At 39.4% G+C, this 26,432-nt stretch overlaps 1 protein-coding gene across 1 annotated transcript; it reads left to right on the top strand.

Moving 5' to 3' along the window:
- Positions 1-20: 20 nt before the first annotated feature.
- cntrl (centriolin) lies at positions 21-26,431 on the top strand. Its single transcript, XM_036598043.1, is given in 44 exon segments — positions 21-976; positions 1,444-1,648; positions 2,230-2,357; positions 2,459-2,589; positions 2,691-2,832; positions 3,006-3,192; positions 3,282-3,475; positions 4,475-4,501; positions 4,739-4,858; positions 5,052-5,226; positions 6,329-6,438; positions 6,689-6,883; positions 9,327-9,480; positions 9,829-10,052; positions 10,333-10,509; positions 11,058-11,192; positions 11,337-11,482; positions 11,904-12,111; positions 12,554-12,709; positions 12,844-13,023; positions 13,126-13,233; positions 13,376-13,517; positions 13,603-13,745; positions 13,939-14,119; positions 15,063-15,361; positions 15,541-15,698; positions 15,991-16,153; positions 17,465-17,595; positions 17,707-17,847; positions 17,939-18,065; positions 18,988-19,152; positions 19,437-19,596; positions 19,685-19,800; positions 21,278-21,390; positions 21,586-21,743; positions 21,831-21,904; positions 21,998-22,186; positions 22,778-23,003; positions 23,643-23,848; positions 23,966-24,094; positions 24,766-24,969; positions 25,408-25,470; positions 25,600-25,797; positions 26,236-26,431. Coding segments are annotated over 44 exon segments (6,666 nt in total). The 5' UTR covers positions 21-973; the 3' UTR covers positions 26,311-26,431.
- The last annotated feature ends 1 nt before the right edge of the window (position 26,432 follows it).

The following is a 26,432-nucleotide window of genomic DNA, read 5'->3' as shown; positions in this document are numbered from 1 at the left end:
AGACTGTCTTTACAAAGGAAATATGTTACTGCACATTCAAGGCATTGCTCTAGCATGTTTTAGCATGGAAAGGAAAAAATAAATAACATTTTATATTTGATCATATTTGCTAATTCAGAACTGCCCTATTTAGTTCAAAGAAGACCACAACTGAAAGAAATTTTACAGTTTTCCACTTTAAATACTTGAAATGGAGACCATCATTATGCAGGGAAGCAGTATTGGTGGCCACATGTCCTACAATATATAACACATCATATTTTTATAGGGGGTGGGCAACATAATTATAAAATCAGTAAACTATAATGGAATTATGTGAGACTTACATTTTTCACTCACTGCTCTATATGGTTATGGAAAAAAATACATACCAAGCAGACTCTAACCGCAATGCAATGGGCATGCTTTGGCATGGCATGTTCTTTATGTGATACAAGGACACAAACTGAACACTCAAAGTTGCAAAAACATTCACTGGCTTGTTGAAAAGTAAATTAATACCATAAATATGCATTTCATTCCAACTCATTTTACACTGTATATTGCATTTATTTGCCCTGGATAATGTCCAGCAGAACATTAACCTTACAGAGTAAAATGGGTAATTATGAACCTCTTGGCTCGCCATACACAAGGTCACGTGACAAAAACACGACCGCGAACTATTTGATTTACAGTTGTTTTTAGTGAACGTGTCGTCGCATAACATGCTTACGAAATCCTGCAAGTTTAATTAAGCCTTTACTAATAAAACGGTGTCTGTTTATTGTATTTCTCTCACTTCCCAAAGATGCAATGCGAAAATATCTCTCTATGTTTACCTGGACAGCTAGCTTTTAGCTAACGGCAGCTAATGTACATCCCTTTGTGTATTTCAGTCACCATGGAGACGGCACAATTAAGTTAGCAATCCAGCTTTACCCACAAGCTAACGTTAGCCTGCTAATTCGCAAGCAGAACACAACGCTGAGGAATGGTAAGTAGCTAACTAGCTAAAATACTGTTTAAATTATGTTATTAACTTTACAGTCACTGGCATTAATAGAGTAAGCAGCCAGGTTGTTTAGCTAGCTAGCCAGCTAACCTAGCAGACGAATGGGCCATTTACTCAGCTTACTTTAGCTAACTGGGACTAAAGGGCTGTTATTAATTATAACTCTCACACAAACACGTTATCTGAGCCGCTTTTCCTCCTGGGTCGCGGGGGTGCTGGAGCCTATTGAACTAAAACAACATGACGTAATATTTAAACCAAAAGTCTCGTAACTGCTTGAAACATCCGCGCTAGCTAAACTAGCTAGCTAGCTCGCTAGTTAGTCGCAGCAACGTAACCTTAAGTTAGCTTTGTTGGTTTTGTGTTTAGGTTTGTATTGTAACTGCAACGAAAGCTATTTTTGACAAGCTATAAGTTAAACCTATCACAGCAGTTATTCTCTCTTTCAGTCGGTTAATATGAAACGAATAAGCGAGTCCCATAGGAACCCGTCCATGCAGAGACAGAGAGCCTCCCGGAGAGTGTTAAGGACAGGTTCCCCACCGTTCGATGACCGCAGCAGGTGTTTGACCTCATCCTACCTGAAGTCGGCTAGCCATTTGGATTTGACTGGAGAGAGTGAAGATGCAGCTAAGGATGCACTCAGTGATGATGGTAATCAGGACATTACATTTTTTTTTTAATCTTGGTTTGGCCGTCTGTCTGTTTCTTTGAACCTTTCTGGAAATTTTCAGAAGGTTCCAGATTGAGAAATTTTTAGTGAAATTTCCCATAACCTGTAATTTTAGCATCAAGTGAACACCTTATAAACGTACAAAATATGGTTTATCAAGGGTTCTTTAGTAAAGAAAATGGTTCTAGATAGAACCATGAACACTCAAAGAACCTTTTGCATGGTTAAAGGGTTCTTTGCATCGTGAAAAGGTTCTTCAAATTAATGAAGAACATTTTAGAAAAGGGCTCTATAAAGCACCAAAAAGGGTTCTTCTATTATTACAAGCTTGACATCTTCATAACTGAAGAACCCTTTCTGGTGCTGTACAGAACCATCCACAACACATTCTCCATCAATCTGAAGAAGCTTTCACAGTGCAAAAAACTTTAATCTTGCAAAGGGTTCTTAGAACCTACATAGAATTATTATTATTTTTTAAGAGTGTAGTATCTCTACAGAATCATAGGACTATAGAATAATGGCAGTGCTGGTGTCACATATACACACTTTTGGTTTGTAGATGAAAGGAAATGCATGGGAATAAGATACATTACAGAAGATCTGATTAAGAAGTTGACTAAACAAGATAATTTAGCCCTTGTGCAGTCCTTGAACCTGTCCAGTATTCATGGAGATAAATACTTCAGGGTAAGATTTTTTTGACTACATATATACATATGTTCATCAGACAGTTTGTTCAGTAATGAGATGATTTTTTATTGATTTGTTGTGCTTTTTACGTGTCCTAGTACATTGAAAACTTGGAAAAATGTGACCGTCTTCAGGTTCTCAACCTCAGTTACAACTGCATTGAAAAAATTGAGAAGCTGGAGAGGCTTCATAAATTGCGAGAGCTGCATCTTTCCAATAATAGGATAAAGTAAGTGGTTACAACATTATCCTTTTTTGAACCTTTTCAGAAAAAAATGTGATTAGTATATTACTGAAAGTGTATTTATAAGGTTATTTTCTATCCTACAGGAAAATTGAAGGCCTCGAGCATATGGCATGCCTTCAGATTCTGAATCTGGCCAACAACAGTATTGAACAAGTGCCTCTCTGGTTAGCAAAAAAGCTCAGATCCCTTCAGACGCTGAACCTACAAAACAACAAGATATTTTCGGTTGGTTCAGCTTTGACATCATAATTTGTGCTTGTTTATTTGTGAATGCCATGACATAACTTAAAACATACATTGTCTTGTGTTGAACAAAGGCTGGATTGTGTTGTTAAAATTGGAATTTAATGGTAGTTATATGATTATATGTCACTTCTCACTATCACTTTTTTATCTAGCTGCATGAGCTGTCCAGACTGAAGCATCTGAAAAACCTTACCAAGCTGATGTTAGCAGACAGTCCTGTATCTGACCTAGCCCACTACCGCCTCTTCTTAATTTTCCATCTGAGGTCACTAGAGGTGCTGGATGGAGAGAGAATCAGCGAGCATGAGAGAGAGCAAGCCCATCTGCGCTTTCACACTGGTACAGCTACCTATCCTATTGCTTTGCACATTAGCTCCCAAAGTAAATTGGTGTTTCACTGACTTGAGCCTCTGCTTTCTGGTTTGCAGAGGAGGTAGAGCGTCTGGAGCAAGAGCTCGAGGAGAGAGGGGCAGAGATAGAGCAGCTTCAGAAGGACAAGGCTGCAGCTCTGGAGGAACTGGAGCAGCAGGAAAAGCTCCAGCAAAGGCTGTGGGTGCAGAGTGAGGAGCAACAGCAACATCAGGAAGAACTCGAAAGGGAGCTAAATACCAAGTCTGAACTGGTGGGAAATAGAGTTTGCTTGCTCCCCCCAACATGCTGATAGTAATATTAGTGGCTAATATACTGTGATATAAAAAATGCTTATGCTTTTTCTCATTTCTAGGTTACTGTGATACAGTGGATAAGCTCCAGAATTTTTCAGACTGTTTAAAAAATTATAAGTTTAGGAGAGCTGCTCAATGTCTCAGTGCTTAAAGGAGTAATAGGGTGTTTTTTTCAACTACACCTCTGTCTACCACGTGTTTGATAGTGTCTATGGTAATTGAGACCAATCTCAGTATGTTTCCCTATACTTAGACTTAGACTTAGCAAATAGAATTCAAAACATACTAGAAGTGCTGAAAAAGCTGCCCAGTTACTTCTGTTTCAGTTGTTATTTTTCATATATTGACCGAACAATATAGATCCAGCAGATGGAGCTTAAATTGAAAAATGCCAGAATATTCTTTTAACTTAACTCTAACCTCTGCTTGCTTGCTTCCTTCTCTTTTTCCTTTCTCTTCTTTGGACCTTAGCCACTTTCTTCTTCCATTCTTTCTGCTCCCCCCTCAGTTCTGTCAGCTATTTTAAAGGTAGTGCTAAGTAGTGGATAGAAAATACGTTTTTTGTTGTATTGACATTCATCAAGCAGTCTTGCTATGATTCTTCATTCATATATTAACTCCATTAGCTCTCCATGCAAGCAGTGCTGTGGACCATTATTGGTGTTCTCCAGAATCTTGACCTGTCTACATTTCTGAATTTCCCTGTCTGTATATGTTATATAGAGTCTATACATGCTGTTGTATAAACAGTTTACATGCCTCTTCTGTGTGCATGACCTCTTTTCTGACTCTGCTCTTCCATGCTGCATTATTCTCAGCCTCCATTACCTGCTCTACTGCTGGATTCTTTCTGCAAGGTATTCAGTTGTGCCCAGCCAGTTACTATTGCATCATATGGACCAATGCTCAATGTCCTTGTGAAGTGACACATACATGACTTTCTCCTGTGCTTCCAGGTGCTTACTTAAAGGGTGATATTGATGGTATGGCACTGCCATATTCATAAGCATGCTCCCATAGTTCCTGCATGCTTAAGTCAACATGTGGAAAATGTTATTGCATAGACCACATACATCAATGTAACTCTTACTATTAATGTGTACTTTTGCTTACAACTAATACTGAATAAGATTTCATGGAATTTGTTTGCAGTGCAGTGCATGTGTTGAGGCTTGTAACTCGAAATATCGACTCTAAACCGTGCTTGGTTCATTTTCCAGCTGAAGCAAAAGACCTCAGAGCTGACCCGGGCCTGCCAGAAGCAGTATGAGCTGGAGCAAGAGTTGGCCTTTCATAAGATTGATGCTAAGTTTGAGCCAATTCCATTTTATCCAAGTCAGGTAAGCTTCATCAAAATCTTCTTCAATGGTTTGAAGCTAGTGCTATTAGTACATGTATTTGTTTAGAAATTAGCTGAGTATATTATAGATTGGTAAAGAGTTCCATAATACCATATGTTTAATTTTCTGTCTGCATGCTGTAGCAGCTGGGCATTGAAAAAGTGTCTGGTTTACTCTTTTTTATGTTGTTTAGGAACTAGAGGAGGACATTCTGCCAAATGAGAGTCCTTACATTGGAAAGGCTCGTCATAAAAGGAGCATGCTCACACCAGACAGCATAGATACGGGGGACAGACATTTAACCCCAGGGGGTTTGGCACTGACAGAAAGCCCAGGGGAGGATGCGCCCAGGCATGCCATAGAGAGAGGTACTGAAACTCAGTTCAAGTACGTGTTGTGTCCACTTAATGTTACTTGACCTTTAAGGTACACTATGTAATATTTGGCAATTTGGAGACCTCTTTGGTGGAAATGTGTAATTGCATTCAACGTGCAGAAGAACCTTTTTTTTAACGTCAGTTGTGCTTCTGATAATTGCAAGCATGTTGAACTCGAAACTTAAGTTTAGGACGTGTCTTCCGAGGATGTAAGTGAGTTATCTACTCTGGCATCATATCCTCATCAGTATAATGTTGATTTTGCATTCAAGACCTGAACATTGAGCCGGACCTGCTTTTGGAATCTGCATGTGACATTAATGTATTAATGTGATATTAATGAAAACTCCCACAAAATCCACCCTGACACATTTTTCAGTTGTTATTATTATTTTAGGTTTTACAGGGTGACTCAAAGCAGTGCACGCACACCATATTTTCATGTGTACTTTTTTCTCTTGACTCAGTAAGACTATTTTTTCCTGTTTTAGTGATAAAACATCTTACATAGTGCAAATTTGTTTGCATTGCTTTTACATAAGTGCTTAAGAAAGTAACTGATATATCAATATTTTTGCAATATTAGTAGATAACTGGCAATGAAGCCATTATAGTTACTGTCTCTGATGTCCCTAAAATAGACATATACTATGTAAGGGTTGGTCTGATTTTAAGAGAAGAAAATGGAACAAAACAGTCTAATCAAAACACACTATGTCAGGTTTGTAAGACATTCTTTTAGCATAAGGTACCAGCACTCTGCATGAATTTGTGAACTATTAATGTGAACAGAAATATTATCAATTCTTTCATACCATCATATATTTGAAAAATGTCATGATATTGGATTTCATCAGTAACGTCTAGCACTAAGAGTAACTGACAGTATAAAGTACATGCTTTTCCATTTGTACATCACACTTAACAATCTGGGTGTACCCACACTGAAAACACTTGCTAGTTTTGAATTTTTTTTGTTATCGGTATAGAACTGAATTGTATTACTTTTATGTCCATGTTAATAGTTTGTACATTGGACCAATAAAATTGACCCAGCATGTTTTTTAATCAGTAATACATGCTGCATTTGTAGCAGAAGAGAGGTTGCAGCAGCTGCATAAGGAGATAGAGAACAAAGAGCAACAGATCCTGAGAGCCAGCGAGGAGCTACGCCAGCTAGAAGAGGCAGCATCCCAGAAAAGAGTAAGATTGCTGTTGTCTAATGAATGTAGACAAAAGAGTGACTAATAAAGCTTGGGATCAATGATCAGTTCATAGACTTTAAGAGGTTAACTAGAAAATTCAGATTTCTTTTTAGTCCAAGGCTTAAGGTAAGTTTGTAGAAACTTTCCCACAGATCCATTTAAATTAAAATGTAATGATTTTGAATGTAGCTTGTGTTTTTGGTAATAGTGGCAGACATTGTAGTTCCACTACTTGTGGAATCTTACAGATTTCTGAGGCAGAGAAGGAACATCTGAGGCAGCAGCTGCGTGGGAAGATACAGGGGCTGGGGGAGCTGCGGAAAGAGGCGGAGGCCCTAGAGAAACAGCTGGAAAGGCACAGAGCTGAGTATGGCCAGACTCAGGGGGAGCTGGAGCAGCTCCAGAGCTTACTGCAGTCGCTGGAGCCAGAAGACCCCAGACATGTTAGTAACACTGCTGCCACCATGCCAGCAAGTTATACCTGTTGCTACCCATTAACTTTTATGTCTTATTAAGCAATATATCTTTGCTGACATATCAAAATCTCATCACTCAATTTCATATTTTTGTTTTTTTATATTTTTGGTCCCATTTGAAGACACCAGCTGCTTGTTACATTGCCCTGTAGAGCCTGAAATAATAATTAAAAAATCAGAGGTGTTGGGATGGATTTTGCAAGAGTTTTTCAGACCATATCATACATCTTTGTGTATTAACAGCACACACAAAGAGTCTGGATTTGAGTACTGTTTGAGTACTGTACCGCAAAATGTTGTTCAGCATGTTGCATGCAATTACAAATTTCCAGTTCAGAGGGCTCCAAATCCCCATAAATACACATAGAGAATTCAGTCAAAACTTGGTGAAGAATGTAAGTGAATTATCTGCTATTGTCTTCATAATATATATCCTAATTTAATGTATGCACATATTTAATATAATGTTGATTTTGTGTTTGAGACCTAAATCTCGAGTCTGACATTCATTTTAAGCCTGTCCGTGTGACTTAATGATGTATGACGTGGTCCAACAGACTACCACAAAATCAGAACCGACACCTCTGATACCTCACTCGATACTTTTTTCAGTTTCAACAAAACAACTTATATAGGGCAGCTGTAAGGACATTTTTTCTCTTTTAAGCAGCAATGCGTACAATATAAGATTAAAGGTAAAGGGGCAAAGATGCCTGTTTAAACTGCAAAGATGTTATGTTCATATATACCATGTCATTTTGTTTGCTTTTCCTCATCTTTTCTCTGACAGACTTGCTCTCCCAGATCAAACAGCCTAAAACAAATATTGAAACCTGGTTTCAGTTAGAAGTGTATTTGTTTATTGCTGAACAGTTGCAATGCAATAAGAAATTTCCTGCAGTAGGTGTTTCTTGTTTCCAAAACATAGTGAGCTTGAAAAAAGGATCATTTAAGTCTTAAAACAGATGTACTTGCAAGCTTGACAAAGCAGCTGCCCGTAATGTTGCCCTGGTTTCATACTGAAAACAAAACTTGTGCATGGAAAACAACATGATAGGCATCCCTATGGAATACATGGTTAGTTAGAGGCGCCTAATAGGAGTGTTGTAAGCAACATGATGTAGGTGTATGTCTCTTTAAGAAAAAGGGAAGACTGTTCTGTGGGGAATTTGGGAGGAGTCTAAAAAGTTCCTCACTCCCTCTTAGCAGGGTATTGTCATAGCCCAGTCTCAGGCAACGATTGGTGGGACAGAGAGTTTCCTGTGTTGATTCAAAGCAGGCGCTAGAGGGAGAGGGAGGAAAGCACAGAGGATCAGTGTGTGTGCATTGAAGGGGGGGCTGAAGTCCAAAGGAGGGGGCAAGTCAGACGAATGCTTCCTAGCTAAAAGTTTACAGGGAGAAAAAGAGGAGCTAACAGAGGCAGGAAATGCTAGAGCTCAGCACAAAGCCACCCCGTAGGCTCTCCTGGGGCAGTTACAGTGGAGAATGGGATTTGTGGTGATGTGAACCAAACAACGGCTCTGTTTTAGTAAGTACCCTACTGGAGCAAGGGAGGGGCGCATGGTTTGCTTCTGACATTTTTTCCGCATGATATGCACATCTGTATTTAATATGTTTCTGTTCTTGTGCTTGTTTTTCGCATCAAGTTGCATTATTTTATAATATGGCGTACACTGGCAGTAGTTGCACACGTCATGTAACTTTTTTTCTGTTTCATTCTGTTTGGTAAGTTTGGTGCTCTGGTTATATTCTGGGAATGTAAGATTTGAGAAGATCTGAGATTTTAGTTTTGACATGAGTTTTGCCTATAAAAGAATGAAAAGTTTCTTTTTAGCTATTATCAATAGGCTAAATAAGAGTTCTTGTTATCTATCTTTTAAAATAGGCTGCACCACAAGTACAGCGTCATGGAAGAAGCATGAAAAGATAACACAAAGTGTTCCTTCATTTGCACAATATGCAGCATAGGATCAAAGTAATGATATGTTGTTCATGCTGTGGAAGCGTGATGGTGGAAGTAACGGATGGGGAAGTTGATGAGGTGGTGTAATCTCAGAATAAACAGTGCAATGTACGGCGGTGCAAAACATGTTTGGCTATATGTGATTGGAGATCTTTCTTTTTTGGATGTATATGGTTAATGTAATGGGTTAAAGTAAAATATGACCCGTTTGACCATGTTCTGCACATTGCGCTTTCTTGTACCTAGCCCTTTGTCCTTTTGCTGTTCTGAAAAAATCTGTCCATTGACAGTTAGTAATGTACCCAATGTCCACTGATTTATTTATTTCTTTATTTTTTTAATCACCTGTTATCTTAGAGAATCAGCTCCTAAGAATAAAATAATGAGCGTAGATTATAAAACCCATTCCCAGTGTGTTAAACCTCTGTGCCTCCTGCTTTCTCACAGACTCATGTGAAGGCTCAGGTGGCCAGTAAGAGTCAGCTGCTGGCCATGATGAGCAGGAAGCATCGCGAGCTGGAGGGCCGGCTGGATGACATGCTTACACGCATCACCAAGGAGACACAAGAAATCAAAGATTTGGAACAACAGCTCACAGAGGGTGAGGTTGGAGAAACGCAAATTAAACAAAACAAATCCTTTCTATGTTTTGATTTTTGATCATCATAATTTAATTTCTAGCAAAATAAAAAAAAAACTCTGGGAAATTTACAGTGACAGAGTGATGGATCAACCCCTTAGGTGACCAGAACCTGTCAGCAGTTTCAGACCTTTACTACTATAACTTATAAATATCTCAGTTGGTTACAGTTGTTTTCCATATAATTCATGGAATTAGCCAAATAGTAAGCTTGGGAATTAAGGGGTTAAAAGGGCATCACATTCTGGAAAGAACATATGGACATTTTTCAGATTAAATTGTTTTTGATTATTTTCTTTACACTTCCAGGTCAGATAGCAGCTAACGAGGCATTGAAGCAGGATCTAGAGGGCATAATCTCAGGACTGCAGGAGTACCTGTATGGGGTGAAGAACGAAGCTCGACGGGCCCAGTCTGACTGCCTGCACCTACAGAGGGAGAGAGACGCTCTGCAGCGTCTCCTACAAGACAAAGAGCAACAGCTCAGCCAACTGCAGCGAGAAGCACTGCAGATTAGTGAAAGCACAAAAGAGGTGACAGAGGAACATTGTCGTATATATTTGCTTTGCACTGAAACGCACTCTTCCGACCTAGTAAATCAAATAAAGAGATTAACCAGCACCGGCTTTTCATGAGATCCATCCTTTCTGATAGTTGGAAAAGTCAGTACTTATTACAAGTAGCAGCAGAAACATGTGCTTGTGCTTTTTCTTACTTTTGCAGAAGAGTGATGTTGATTGTTTTAAACAGACTTGTTTGCATTAAAATTACATGATAAAGTTCAACTAAAGGTAGTTGGTGTGATTTGGGCAGGAATTGTTGCAACACCAGGAGGAGTTGGAGGCTCTGAAGAGGGAAAATGTGGTGCTGAGGCAGGCTCAAAGCCGGGTCAGCGCCTACGAAGCTGAACTGGAGGCTCAGCTGAGGGAGAGAGACACTGAGGCTGGCCAGCTGAAAGAAGAGTTGGGACATCTGCATCGGCTCAGTCAGGTGCAATACGTACCATAACCATATTATGAGGTGTATCTGTTTTTTATATCCATTTATGCATTGCCTGGTTAGCATGTAATCAAATATACATCACTGCTGTAAAATTGAATGGGCAGTTCTTTCTGAACGAGTAACAGCATTACTTAAAGTTGTCTTTTAACCCTAAGAAGGCACATTCTTGCATGCAATTTACAAAAGACTGGTCTAACTTGAAAGTATTGAAACAAGCAGAGAAATTCTGTAGAAAGTGTGATTTGTAAACTTTTATCTGATACCACTAGATAAAACATACACATTATGACTTGAACGTGATGAGTTATTTCTATGCAAAAAATCTTGTTAATCGAATACTTAACTAAATAATAATTGCATAATTATATAATTAATTTTATATACTATAATTTGATAGCTTTACTTCTACAAATCTACACTTATAAAGGTTAACTTACAGTTCATGGTGTACCATATATTCCAGTGACTGTTGTTACTGGTTGTAGCCTCAGATCTAACTTTGCATGCCACTTTCTAAGCTGTGTTATTACTTGTAGCTGGAGCATTCTGCGCTGCAGGCGGAGCTGCAGAAGGAAAGGCAGGCTAAAGAGAATGCTCTGGCCCAGCTGCAGCTGGCTGCAGAGAGAGAGTTGGAGAACAATGAGCTCCTGCAGCAGCTCAACACAGTACAGGTGTGTTCCCATATACAGGTGTAACAATTGGCAAATGCAGTCTTATCTGTTTGCTGTTGCCATGATCACTTGAGCAGAAATAATGTAACTCATAGACTGTAGGCTGTTTGCTTTTCCACCTAATGTGTCTATGTGTTACTGCAGAGGGAGAAAAGAGATCTAATGGAGAAGGTCAGTGTCCTCCAGAATGACTTGCAGAAGGTCAGGAGGGAGCTGTTGTGCCCTAAACAGGTGGCCAAACGTTTGGGTGAGCTAAGGAGAAGCATAACCAAAGGACCAGGAGAACTAAGGTATAACAACCTGGTAGTAGACAGAATTACAAGCCTGAACACAGTAGACAGCATTACAGGGATATGAATCTCTGATTTCGCAATAATTTGATTTGATTATTTTGGTATGATTCAGAATTACCTTTAAAAATACACTTGAAGATCTATTTACACAATTTACACAGTGGTTAAATTACAGTACACAAAGCTTTTTTACCTCTATAAATATATATCAATATATAACCCAAGAAATAAATAACACACGAAATAAGCACATTTATTATAAAACATCATTATAAACAATTATAATTGGTACTAAAATGAATATAGATGAATCATCACCTAGAGATTGAATTTTTTATGCCCCTAATGCATTAAGATATACAAATGAATAGGATGGTCAGCTGAATAGGCTCATAATTGATGGCTCTGCTCACAGCAGGATGAGTGAGGATGGAGATCTGCTGGGTGAGAGCTTGTCTAAACTGCAGGAGGAGCTGCATCGCACCATCTCAGCTGCTTTCAGAGACCGTGAAGAGGCCCAACAAGGTCAGGACAGACTAGCACATGAAGTGACTTCCCTCAGAGACAGGCTCAGGAACTACCAGCAGAAATACCAGAATGCACGTGAAGAGGCTGAACAGGCCAGGGTGAGTAGAATTTTTTTTTTTTATCTGGCCTTTCTCTAAGCACAATTGGCAAATTGGTAATATCAATTGTTATTTTCAAATGATTATTTTAGGTCACAGAGTGAGTGCTATAGTTTTATAGGGATTGCTAAAATTACAGTTTCTCTCAGTGTATTTTAATAAATTTGAACTCATGTGTTTTCCTAATATCTCCACCAGTGCTGGGAAGTGACGGTTCTACAGTTTATTGTTCTCCCCATCTAACATACCTGATTCAGTTCTTCAGCTTCTTAGCTAGTCATTATAAACTGAATTAGAAGTGAATCCAGCTGTTGCATGCAGGGATCTACTGTTCACTGGTCCATCCATCAAGCATTCCATATATGGCATATGTTTCATATGTAGTTGCCATTGGCTAGCTATTCCAGTATGATGCCACAGCCACTTTCTGTTCCCCCAGCAGGCAGCAGAGAGGCGTGGGGAGGAGGCTGAGCTAATCAGCCTGAAGGAGGAGCTGCAGGAGGCACGAGAGCAACAGTACCTGATGATGCAGCGTCTGCAGGAGGCTGAGAGTGAGAGAGACCGCCTCATCACTGAACTGGAGGAGCAAGACAAGCAGGTGTGTAAGAACAAACTGAATAGTTCATTTGTTGAGGAGGGGAAAAACGTATTAATATGTGATTGATTTAACCTTCTAAAAATGCTCAGAAACTAATGTGTATTTATTGAAGATATGTGTATTTGTGTGGGTAGATGAAGGATGAGGAGACTCACACCCAGGAGCATCTGCAATCTCTGGATCTGGAGTTACGGGAGCTCAGAAGATCCTTCACTGCTGCAGATCAAATGGCTGCCCAGCAACTAAACGCTGCTAAGGATCAGCTCCGCTCACTCCACAGCACTGTGCAGAAAATCAGCCAGGAGAGAGCAGAGGTACAGTCAAACAGTTTGAAACCAAATGCTTTTATGTTGAGGATTTCAGTCGTTTTGTATCCGACACACTGAGAACTTCAATTATGTTATTTGCGTGTATAGGATGCAGAGGAACTTAAAGAATCAAAGATCCAAGCTGCTCAAGCCATGCAAGATCTAACTAAGGCAGAGGCTGAAATCCAGGTTCTGCAGAAAATGCTTCAAGACAGGGTAACATAATCACTCATAATGTACATACCAAAGCACAGCCAGAACATTTACAGCTTACTTGAATTACATGGTTCTGAATCCCTACAGTTCTCAGTAACATTTGAATTTTAATCCATGTCCTAATTTATATTTTGTGTTGTAGGCTCATGTAATGGAAATGGATAGCCCTGGTGTCCCACACTCCAGCATGCCCCAAAAAGAGTTAGCCAGACTGAACCGAGCTTTGAAAAGACAACAGGCTCAGACCAAAAGGCTCAGAGATCAGTTGGCGCAAGCCAACGAAGGTAACTGTCTCAAGTAACAAATCCCATATCCTATTGCTCATAAAAGAATAGTTTGTTTTATTATTTCTATTTATTGTCTTTCTAGATAACAGTGGAAACTTGGAGGAGCTGCTTGAGGAGATAGAAGCACTAAGAGATACTCTGCTGCAGCAGAACAACTACTTGTCTAGTTTTGTGGATGCTCCACGCGATAAAGGCTACTGGTACTATGTACCACCAAACCAAAATGTAAGCGATTATATACAGTTTTAAGATCAGCAGTACTGGACAGCTTTGTTCATGAGTGGTATGAATGTTCATGCAAGACTTATTTTTTTTATGTAAATGCTTAATGCATTTTTCTGAATATCTGTTCCAACATTGTCTTGTTTTGAAAACTGATGCTTTAAGCTGATACACCTTTCTATGATTGCTGTTCTAGCCACCCAGTCTGGGTTCTCAGGGCACTTACGATTCTGGATTGGGCTCTCAGCATCTACCATCCCCAGATAGAGGCAGGCATTCCAGAGGCAGGCATCGCAAAGAGACAAGACCTCCTTCCAACACAGGATACTGGGTCTACTCCCCTTGTTCACATGACCCACTCACTCATGGAGGAAGAGGTGACACATGTAACATTGAAACTTCAGTCATGGACTGAATCTTAATCTTTGGCTAATTGCTCTCTATAAAATACACTATAGAGATAAACAGTGCAAGTCCAACATGGCAGCAACATACATTTTGCACTAATTGGATCATTCTACCTAATTAGTTCAATATTAATGATTCTGTACCTTATTTATGTTTATGATATTAAAATAAATGATTGCACATTTCATTATGTCACTATCTAAACTATAATAGTGCTACTGAAACTTTGTCAAATTTTTCAGTAGTGACTGTTGCAGTAGTGATTATTTAAGCTAATTTTGAGCATAATACAAAAACACTAGCCGGTACATGATTAGCAAACACAGCTTTAAACAGTTTACATAGTTTAAACAGTATACGTATTAAATCAAAATCATTTTATTTAAACACAAAAAAAGTTAATTTAATTGCAGAAAATATGTGGTTTGGTACTGACAATTCTTTATGTTACATACTGATTTTCATACTTTGGGACACATTTACTTTAAAACAATGGAATCTCACTGCTCATCATGTGGCCATGAGAGACAGGGATGCAGTCTCACTTCCTGCTCTAAAATGCAGGGGTGTGGCTAAAAAAAGGGCTCCGCCTGTAGACTAAAACTTATGTTTCAGTAGTGACAAGAAAACACAGGACAGTGTTTTTTGGATAAAGTCTTTATTTGAAAATTAAAATGATGATTTTGTATATATTTAGCTTGTTACTATCTCATTGGGTTTAAACAGAGAACAAAGTTGGCGTATGAGCTTCAGTCATGTTCTTAATTTGTCATGTTTTTCACTGCAAGTCTAACAGCACGTTGCTGAAAGACATTTACAACTTCTGTTGTAAAGCTCACCATTGTTCATACATGCTTAGATATACATTATAAACTTACCTGTGTTCTAAACCTCTGTCCCCCTTTCCGGTAGATCCTCCCTATGGAGTCAGTGATGGTGAGAGTGAAGAGGATAATGTTAGAGGAACTCATTTCACTCCTCCGCCAGGCTCAGTCATCTACACTGTGCCCCCTGATGGCACCCACCTCCCTCCAGGCACCGTCATCTACGCTCCCCCTCTACCAGGCGTGTCTGTCTTCCCTGGTGCAGTATTCTACGGCCCTCCTCCTGACGGGGCCAGGCTGGTGTTTGGCCCTCCTCCTAGTGGACTGCAAATCCCTCTGATTCCTAATGGGACTCTACACTGTAATGTGCCTGGCCATGAGGATATGGTGAGCCATATGTGGATCATCTAGAGGCTTTTAGTTATGTATATATCAATCAAGATCTATCGTGTTATGTCAGGTTTTGCCATATTGTGCTACACTACGTTCCACTTTGTGCTGTACGAAGTTGTGTTATCAAATGTTGCATGTTCATATTATAATGTGTTGATGATTTTTTTGTCTAGGAGCGCTCTCTGAGAGAGGCAGAGCTTTCTTTAAGAAAGCAGCGGTCAGGCACAGCTGTCAGTGAGCGAGAGCTGCTCAGGTTAGAGGAGCAGAGATCAGATCTACAGCTGGAGCTTAAAGAGCTGCGGCGCACTGTGAGCCGACTGCAGCGCCACAGGTTAGTGAACCCACCTGCTCTCAGCCTACACAACACTGACAGCTCTTTTCAGCATACAACAGTTAAACACCTGCTCAGCCTACTTGTGGTTGATTTCAGTGGGTGGATGATTTCCAGGACCTAGTGACATCTTTAAACCAAGATGTTCTGCATTCCTGACACCAATTTGAGTGAATTTTTATATAACTTTTAAGACTAACTCTCTCACTCCATGACACCCTGTTGCTTTATTAAAAATTCATCATATATGTGTGCATTAGCTTTATTGGATTTGAGCTGTGTCTGACCATAGGAGGCTGTTGGAGAGTTCAGTAAGTCGTGCAGAGGAGGAGCAGTGTGTAATGGGGGAGGTGGAGTGCCTAGAGAAGACTCTGGTAAAACGCAGAACTGAGCTACGAGAGGCAGAGCGCCTGCTGCTGGAGGCTGAGGCTGACCTGAAAGATGCCAGAGCTAAGGTCCAACATAACCTCACTGTACTAATTTTCCATGTATTGTATAAGGTGGCATATTGAGTCTTTATGACTACTTTCATTATGTCAAGTTTAAAATACTAATGTACAGTACTGGCAAAAGTAAGAGACCATCCTTTCTTTTGTTTAATTTCCAGCCCTTAAGTGCAAGTTATTCATTTTTTCCACAACATTTTTCATTCCATTTTTTACACAGAAGCCTAAACAACTAAATATGACATCACCTTTTCAGTTTTCAGAGTTTTTAGTATGTCCACTCTTTGCCTTTATTATCCCTTTTATTCTTTTAGTTTCATTCATTCATTCAGTTTCTTGCTTTCTGTTTTTCAAAGAAATCTGCAGGGGTATTTTCCACCTCCAAACTCCAGTCTTAGAAGTTGGTTACGTTTTCTGTTTCCCACAATCTAAGAAATCCCGATTACAAATTTAGACTCATCAGTCGAAACATCTACACATCTCAGAGGTCAAGTTTTGGCATTCTAGTTCTAGTCAAGCTTCTAGTCTAGTCTCCTTTTTTTGTCTATTTCCTCTCGTCCTTTCATGCCCACAGCATTAAGTTGTCTTCTCACAGTGGAAGGATGGACAGAAACACCTGTGGATTTTTTCAGATCTGAAGCAAGAGAGAAGCTTGATTTTTCTCTTCTCTGAAAGATGAAAGCTTTGAATACTATTTATCTGATGGTTTCAGTTTTGGTGGTCTACCAGGTCTTGCATGGTTATTAGGAGTCCCATTTTCCTCATTTTATCTTTTAATAATTTTTTCAACTGCAATTTTCAAAAACCATTTATTTGACTTATTTTCCTTTCCTCTTTCTTATGTAGGTGGATTATCTTATATCTTATCTCCTTAGAAATATCTCCTTTAGTCACTTTAGATACACATGAAAAAGAAATTTGCAAGGCAACTAAGGTGTGTTTGGGAATTTGCTTGTGTGAATGTTAGTGTCTTTTTGAAGGGGAACATAATGTCAGTGACAGTTTAGGAAGAGCTTTTGTTGGGAGGACTATAACCTGTTGGATTTAAGATTGGAAGGATTGAAGGACTTAAATTGTCAGTAAGGTGCACAAAAAAAAAGTGGAAACTGATTTGATGTTATACTTTGTGCTGGAGGCTTTTGTGTATTTTTCTGTTAAATATAGTTTCCTACTTTTTTCTGAAACTGAAAAATGAATAACTTAATGGCCCTTTTGACTGGGAATCAAATGAGCGAAAGTTGGTCTGTGACTTATGCACAGAATTGTATATTGCTAATTACTGTTGCATGTGTTGATTTGTATGCATATGTGTGCTTGTAGACCAAAGACACTCTGCAAAGCTGTGGTGAAGCTAAACAGCGGTTACAGGCAACAGAACATGAGTTGGAGGAGATTGAACTACAGACTCAAGACAGCGCCAAACAGCTAGTACACACCAAACAGCAGCTCCGGTACCACTATGACCACTCAATCAATGTTTTATCAGGATTGAACAATAGACTGTCCTACCTTTGCAGAGTATATCTTGGCTTTAAAATTTCATGTTCACCCCTTTGCCACAGGGATCTCCAGGAAGAGATTAAGGACCTGCACAAACAAAAGCAGGACAAGGAAAACACACTACAACAGATAGAAAAAGTGATTGCAGCTCAAGATGCAGAGTTTCAAGAAGTTAACAGAAATCTGGAGAGAACAAGGATTAAGTAAGGGTCCCTTTCTTGTACAAAATGACAACTCCTCTGAAGGTTTTATTTGTTTCTTTCTTATCATAACTATTGTCTGTCCGGGATGCAGATTAGACACAACGCAGGAGGAGCTGAAAGAAACACAGATCTTAGAATCAAAACTCCTGAAAAACTGCAGAGATGCAGAGGTCCTTTTAACCCAGCGGAAAAATGAACTGGAACATCTCAACACCCAGGTAACATTTACAGATTGTCTCAATATTGAACCATTGTTATCTGGTATATTGAAAAGAATGTGTAATGTTCTGCAAGAAATGGAAATTTGTAGTTTAGTAACAACTTTGAACAACAAACATTTTATTAATGTATACCTAGTGACTTCATTTAAAAAAGAAAGAATCTAGCCCAAACTTTATTATTAAAATATTATTAAAATTAAACTGTTCTAGACATTGTTTCTCATTAGTTACATTTTAATATGAATCCCCCTGATCCAATCTGATCCAAAATATATTTTCCTTAATTCAAATTCACTTGACCCACAGACAATTCATTGCTCACAAGACTCTGATACCACAGACACCACACTGCACTCCATCAAATAACCTGAATTATTTTCCCAGACATTATTCGCTATTTTTTGAACAGTAAAAAAGCAGTAATAACTACATACGTTAATCACAAACCTCAATTCCAAAAAATGTTGCTACACGTAGTATAGATACAGTATAGTTGCAGTATAGATACAGTTTGTTAAATGCACGTTTTAACATACTTAACGTCTGTTTGACATGTATTCAATTCAGTATGAATGCTGTTTATTGACAATGGTTTGTCAAAGTATTGAGTCCGTGTTGATGCAGGCATCAATTTCAGAATGGGCTTATGTTTACAAAAAGTAAGGTTTAATAAATAAAACATTAAACATCTTTTCTTTGGACTGATTAAAGTTACATTACACACTTCTATAACCTAAGAACAGTTCAGCCAGTTTGCATTTAAGTTTTTGTAGTTACTGAATAATAAGCCCTGGTGTGTAATAAGCCTGGGATTTTAAGGGGTTTGAATACAGATCAAAGTGGATTTACAAATCACTGCTTTCTGTTATTATTTGCATTTCTCTTATTTCCTAACTCTCTGACTTCTGTCTGTTTGCAGATGCTGCTGCAGCAGGAGGAGCTATCTCTGCTGGGCAGGAAGCTGGAGCAGTGGCAGGAGGAGGAGGCTGTAATGAGGGAAAGTGTGGAGAAACACAGGAAGGGCCTGGTAGAGGTGCTGAGAGAGGGGGAGCAAGAAGCACACAGCCTACAGAAACGTATTAAGGTCTGCCTTCACAGACTCGCTGATTATTGAGCTTCAACAAATATTAACAATGCTAATAATTAATACCAGGTAGCTTTGGTGCAGATAATGGTTCTCTCTGTCTCCTGTCAACAAACCTGAATCAAATAATGAATGATCAACCTCAACCCCTTAATGTCCATTCTAAAGCTGATGATTGTTATTCACTAACTGTGTGGGAAACAATGCAAAATGAAGTTATTCTTATGTTAGTAGTGAGGATGGAGTACTTTGATGTGGTAAAAAGTTTGTGTATGTGTGTGTAGGACCTGCGTGTTGATGTGCAGGCTCTGGCTGTGCAGAAGGGAGAGCTGGACTCTCAGCTCACAGAGAGGAAGAGCAGATTGGCTCAGTTTAAAAAGGAGGAGCAGCAAGAAGAAGAGGCCATGCAGAAACTGCGCTCAATCATTAACAAACATAAAGCAGGTAAAGTCAAGCACTGCTGAAACACATGAGCAAAAAGAGCTGTCCCTTTTCCACGCATAATGAGTTTGTACCCCTGTTCTATGAGCAGAGCTGAAGCATGTGTTGGAGATGATCCAGCTGAAGAGTGCTGAGCTAGAGGGAGTGAAGGTTCAGCACAACAAGAAAGTGGACCAACTGGAGAAGAGCCAGGAAACTCTGCTCCAGGTGAGAACTGTAAATGGCTTTGGGCTGTGCTTTGAGGTGGGCGGTCTATTTGTATCAGCATTTATACATAGTAATTTTTTTTTTGTTTGTTTTTACCCAATTTTCTCCCCAATTTAGTCGTTTCCAGTTCTGAACTTATGAAAAATACTTGCTATTCGCATACTTTTGAATGTACACATCAACTGAATTCAGTATTGATGCACAGAGAAAGTGTTTCTTGTATGGTCCGTAGAATGTAGCACTGATACGTTGATAGGCCAGGCATAAGTGTGTATATGGTGGAAAGAGCCCAAAAGTATGGTTTTGGGCTCTATGTGAATGATTGGGTGACCAAATGAAAAGTTGATGGAAAAATTTGAATATATAATGATGGACGACTGAAAGATAAATTTACCGTTCGATACTAACCTAAGGTACAATGATCATAAATACTATGACTGGGGCAGCTTCTTTCCACGTACCTCAGTAGCTCTCAAAACACATCCATGCCCACCATGTCCTTTTCTATAATTTTGCACATGTGGGATTTCCTCTTACTGCTGTGCTTCACATTTTCTCTCTCAGACAATAGAGTAAAAATAGTTTTATGTCTTATTGCTTGTGGATGTTTGCTTTCAAGATGGTAAATTGTAGGTTTGCTATTGTCTGAAAATGGTCCCTAACAGCACTATTATTTAGCTACATGCTTAATTTTTTTAGTAGGCCTATCTGACAGAACTAATTGCCTATTTTGCTCTCATACATACAGTTCAAAAACGTTCTTCAGCTCAACATAAATCCACCTATTTAAATACGAACAGTTGTTTACTGGAAATGACACGATTAAATGACCAATAGCCTTGGTCGAACAATTGTTTACTCATTGGCTGATGGTTAATCGCTTAATCATTTGTTTCCCTAGTTCATTTTATCAACTTTTAGCTCAAGATTTTTTTTTTTTTAACCTTTAATGTCGGAAGCCCAGGTTAAAACTGAAAGACATAAGATTGAAAAGATAATGAAATTAATAGAAGAACAAGGAGAAAAAAAAACATGCTAAAATATGATCTTCTTCATACATGAAGTAAAAGGTATCACTTGTCTTTAGATATTAATGTCACATGCAAATGCGCAAAAAGAATATTCAATGTTTAGGTCTCAAATGCAAAATCACCATTATACTGATGATGTGATGTGATATATGACATGATAGAAAACTCTTTCAGCACACACGCAGTCATCAGGTTCATACACTTGTGGAAGGGGTCCAAAGCACAGCTGTTGTTACAAAATGTTCTTCCATGCATTGCATGCAAATACACAATTCCACAAGAGTTCTCCAAATCTCCAAAAGTTACATAGTATTGCTTTTAATTCTAAGGGATGAAGAGAGATTGGAGATGTTAGTTTTTGTTACCTAAAATTACACATAAATGAACAAAAAAAACAAGAAAACGTAAAATATGAGCCCTTTAAGTTAGGTGTATATATCTTGCAGGTGCGTATGGAGCTGCAGGTGGTGCAGCAGGAGCTGCAGGAGCAGCAGGAGAGGCAGAGGAAGCTGCAAGAGCAGTGCACTAACTTGGAGGCTCGCCGCACGCACGCTCAGAGGTACAAACTCTGTCATCCAAATGTCCTGACTGATTGCTGGTTTACTTTCAGTGATACTGCTAATGCTGTTGCCTTTCCCTGATAATAACCACTATTGAAAAGTTTTAAGGTTGAAATTAAACAAAACAATATTATTCGCTTTATGAACTAAAGCATTGCTATGAGGGACTGAAGCATTGCTATCTGATTGGGCAGATGTTTGGAGGCAGCAGAGGAGGGAGCGCAGGCAGCAGAGGCAGAGCTATTGAAGCTGCAGGCAGAGCTGGCCAAGCTGAAGCAGGAGTACAGACATGCCAACAGCCTCAAAGAAGAGGTCAACAGAGATACTGACACGACCCAGCGGCAACTAGAAGGTACAGATCAGCATCATATTAAATTTTGTTGGATCTAGTGTGTTAAAATATGATGTGTGGGTAATTTGTGCCTGTTGTCTCCTGCAGAGAAGACTGAAGAGTTGAATAAGCTAAAGGAGCAGGTTGCACATTCACAACTTCAGCTAGAGGAGATAAGAAAGGTGAACTATAGTCTATGTGTTTGATTAAAACTTACATTGTTAGGTTAAACAAGTCCTGACTGAATTCATCTTGCTTTGATTTCTGGCATACAGGAAGTAGAAGACGTTCAGAGAGGGCGGGATGATCTGGTAAAGCAGCAGCGAGAGCAGAAGGCTGAGCTGCAAAACAAGACTGAAAAGATCCAGAGGAGACAGCAGAGAGTGGACAAACTGGAGCAGCAGCTGAAGGATCTAGAGGTGGCGTTGGCCAAGAAGGAAGCCCAACTTGAACAACAGGAAGAGGTGAGGGGGCTTTTTGTGCTGCCATCGAATGGCTGTCCATTGTAGTTTAAAGGAATGTTTTGACAAAAAATCTAATTTACACAATTTTCCACTTATCCCAGATCCCAGTCGATCGGCCAAGACATGTTTGGAGTTTTTGATTCTTTAGTTTGGAACTGGAACGGCAGGACAAACATTGTTAACAAACGCTTGAACTAAGTAGTCATCCAAATAGCCCACATAATTTCTGTAAAATACATCACCAAAATTTCTCTTATAAATTCTAATTACCTGTTTTATGTTACGTTCATTTCATCATCTGAACTGTTTCGTGATCAGTCATACCACTTTAAAGCATTTTATTTTAGATCTAAAGGATCCCTTTTCTGATTAAAACTGGATGTACTAAAAACATTTTACTGCAGTTCATCACTTACTCAGTACTTAAGAAAGTTTTTTTATCAAGTCGTTATTTCACCAAAGTAACAACAATTTTACTTAAGGCTACTATACCCACTTTTGCTTGTCAGGAGAAATAACACTGGATGACAGCCAGTCTCCCAGTACTATCAAAGTGCATTCACTGTATCCCTCTGACTTTTTTCTGTCTAGCACATGAAGTCGCAACAGCAGCAGAGTTTAGAGCTGGAGGAGCTGCAGAGACAGCAGCAGCAGAAGCTGCAGTCTCAGCTGCAGGCACTAGAGGGAGCACTTACCCAGCGTGTGGAGAAGATGGAGCAAGTCTCAGCTGCTGTGGAAGAACTGGAGGAGAAGAGATGCTTTCTGCAAGCAGATCAGCAGCACAGTGCTTTGCTACAGGACAGGGCAGCACAGCTTGGTGAGTTTAGAGGACAACCATTCATTTTATTTTGCTTTTGTAAAGAAGGATATGGTCTCAGTGCTAGTTATAACCCCTCAAGCCCTAAGGGCAAACATGGGCCCATACCTCAATTTCTCACTCTCACAGCTGTTGAAGTTACATATTAGTTTAATTATTTTTGTTATTAAACTATTATAAATGATTTAGCCGCTATTATGAAACTTTCATAGTAGTTATTGAATCATTGTTTAGGTGTTACTAGAGATAGTAGTCATAAGGGATGTAACGGTATAACATATTGCATTGCAGTAGTATTGCAGTGTACTGTATTGTTGTATTGTGACTAGCATATTAGTTGATGGCTAATTTGTTAGACTGGGGCTAACATATTATCTTGTGGTAGAGTATTAGATCAGGACAGTGTAAAGGAAAACTTTAGTTTGAAATATTAGACATTTATATAGTGAATGCTGTAATAAACAGAGAATGAAAAAAATATCATTGCAAAAATAATTTTGCAAATTGTTACACATCTAGTAGTTACTGCATAAGTCTTACGATTAATAACAGGGTATTGTGCTGGTTATTAATACCTCCACAGCCAAATGACCCTTAATAATTCAAGGATGTCTCACGGATATGTGTGTATGTGTACAGAAGAGGAGTTGGCTGACAGAGAGGTCAGGCTAAGGGCCAAAACAAAGGAGGCGAGGGAGGTCAGGGAGGATCTGGAGACCTGCCGCTCTGAGCTTCAGCGTCTTCAAGACACTCTGGCTGCAGAGAGGAGGAGCATGGAGGCACGGCTTGTAACTGCGAAGAACCTCAGTCTAGCTGAAAAAGAGAAACTGCAGCAGGCTGAGAAGGTGAGAAACACTGACCTTTCTACCTCTTCCTATAGCCTTTATGTAGTGTTAGTTGTTGATTTTTATAATTTTGCAATGCCTTGTAGTAGGTGGACTGAATACCGTGTATGTGTGCAGGAGCGGGAGAGATTGCACAGGGAGCTGGTGGTGGTGGATCAGGCAGCTCAGGAGAACCACGAGAGAGCCACAGGCCTGCAGCTGGAGCTCAACTCAACATCTCAGGAGCTTCTTTGCCTCAAAGACAAGGTACCCTAACCACTTTCTTCAGAGCAGTATTCTTCTGTGACTTGCGTACAGTTTGCACAACACAACTGAAACTAGTTGAAAGTTTCCAGTGACTATGGACAGTAGGGTTGCACAGTAAATCATTTGCTAATTGTAATAGTGATATCTGCCTTATTTTGGTCAAAATAACAGGCTGGTCCATACTAAGGGTGGGAAATTAATAGATTTTTAGATTCATCAAGTATCTGAATCAGTTCACAAAACATCAACAGAGTTTCCCCTACTATAAAATAAACATATGCGCTGCCAGGGACTTTATAAAGTTGTCTGGCTTAGAGGAGGAAAAAAATGCAGAATCTCACAAATGCATGCATGTTTGTAGTCACAAATTGCTCACACTTTTCGTGTATATAAAGTAATGGGCTTGAAATCATAGTAACTTAACGTACATAAGAAAGAGGCTTTGTTTAACAACCACCTTGGCAAATTGCTAACAAGCGAACAAGCTCAACCAGTAGTATTTAGAGTTAGGTATTAAGTTTTTACTGAATTTACTAAAGGATTTGGTTATATTCAGATTCAGCTTAGTTTATTGCAAAACATGACAGTCTCAATAAGTAGCAATATAATCACAATGTGCTATTTTGGCCAGATTTTGCATAGTTCTGTATTTCTTCTATATGCATTCTCAGCTACGGCACCAAGGAGAGGGGAAGAATCGTCTGCGAGAGATCAGGGGTACAGTCCGCTCTCTGAGGTCAGAGGTGAGAGCAGAGTTGGACACCAGTATGAAGGAGTTGGCGTTGCAATCTGCTGCATCCAACGATGCAAACGACCACAAGGAGAACCATGTCTTGTCACCATTAGCTGTGAGGAAGTCCACCTACAATACCAAAGTATGGGCTGAGTTTTACAAGGTTCAGCACTTGATTGCTAAATTTTTAGTTGTTAATAAGTAGAAGAATTTAAACTTATACAGTCATTAGTTAACATCCCTGGTCAAATGACGTTTTGTTTATTTTATAAGTGAAAATAAATTAACACATCCTCTACAGGGAACAAATTTAAATATGGCATGTTTTTGCTAATTTTAGTGCATAATTTCTATTCATTTGAGTTTAGCCAAATGTGCCATAACTTTTACACAGGCCACGTTTTATGTTTTTCTTCAGCAAATAAACAATACTTGTGCCTTAAAATATGCAGAAGTGCGTTCTCTGAAGAGGATGTGTTAACTTATTTTCGCTTAATCAACAAAACATGACCAGGGTCGTCCAGACATTTGCATACAAATGCAAATCTTCATTCTTGTCTGCTCTCATTCTTGTGTGCAGGACGAGCAGTGGCGGGGAGAAGCACAGAGAGAGCAACTGAGGCAGCGTGAAGATCATCTGAAGGTTACAAGTTCATCTTCTGAAAGTGTCATTTAGTCATTCGCTTCAGGATATATTAGCACTGTGTTTACTATGTAAGAACTTGTTCTGAAAGCAGTCGCATAAAGTGGTTTCTGCACTCTTTCATCTCAGGCTCAGCTGCGCAGGTCGATGTTCTCTCAGCAGGAGGTGCTGAGTCTGCGCAGGCAGCAGACAGAGGGCAGCATCCAGGGACTACGCAGACGGGTAGACAAGCTGGACCAGCTACTGGGCAAATCCAGCCATGAGTCCCCATATCTAAGTGACTCTGAAATCTCTGCTAAGTAGAGCTCTGTAAGTGAGGACTGGAGAGCTCCTCTTAATTACTTTAAAGCAGGGGTGCACAACTTCATTCCTGGAGGGCTGGAGTCCAGCACAGTTTGGCAATTTACATGCTCCAACACACCTGATTACACTTATCTGTTAATTGCACAGCTTTCTGATTCCTCTGCTCTTACACATCAGTTGAAGCTGGCAGTGTTTACTCAGTGTGTCTGAGCAGGAAAATTATAATACTGTGCAGACCCTCCAGGAGCAGAGTTCCCCACCAATGGATTACAGCCTCAGTTATACCCTTTCAGTTCTGCAAATCAGAGCAAAAAAGGCAACAAAAAAAAGGAAATAGTCTGTTTTGCTTTTTTTTCCTGCCCATTATGTGTGTTTAGCGCATTTGCACTGGTGAATAATAGTATGGTAAGAAACATACCAGTAGTTTAGTAGTTTGATTTGTGTTTCTTTAAACTTGCACAGAGAGCTGGCAACACCAGAGAAGATCGTTCTTATAGTCCTATTAGACTGGACCCCTCTGTCCCTGAGAAAGACTAAGCACACCTCCTGAGCCAAGTACACTAAAGCCATTCCTGTTCAAAAAGGAAAATTTCTCTTTCTCTGAAGTTCTGAAGCCAAGTACCTCTCAACTTTCAGAGGAGATTCTCCTATGCACTTTC

The sequence above is a fragment of the Colossoma macropomum genome, unplaced genomic scaffold (assembly GCF_904425465.1).
Source record: "Colossoma macropomum unplaced genomic scaffold, Colossoma_macropomum, whole genome shotgun sequence".
Lineage (NCBI taxonomy): Eukaryota > Metazoa > Chordata > Actinopteri > Characiformes > Serrasalmidae > Colossoma > Colossoma macropomum.
Note: the sequence above shows the minus strand (reverse complement) of the source record. Positions and strands in the feature narration are given on the sequence as shown.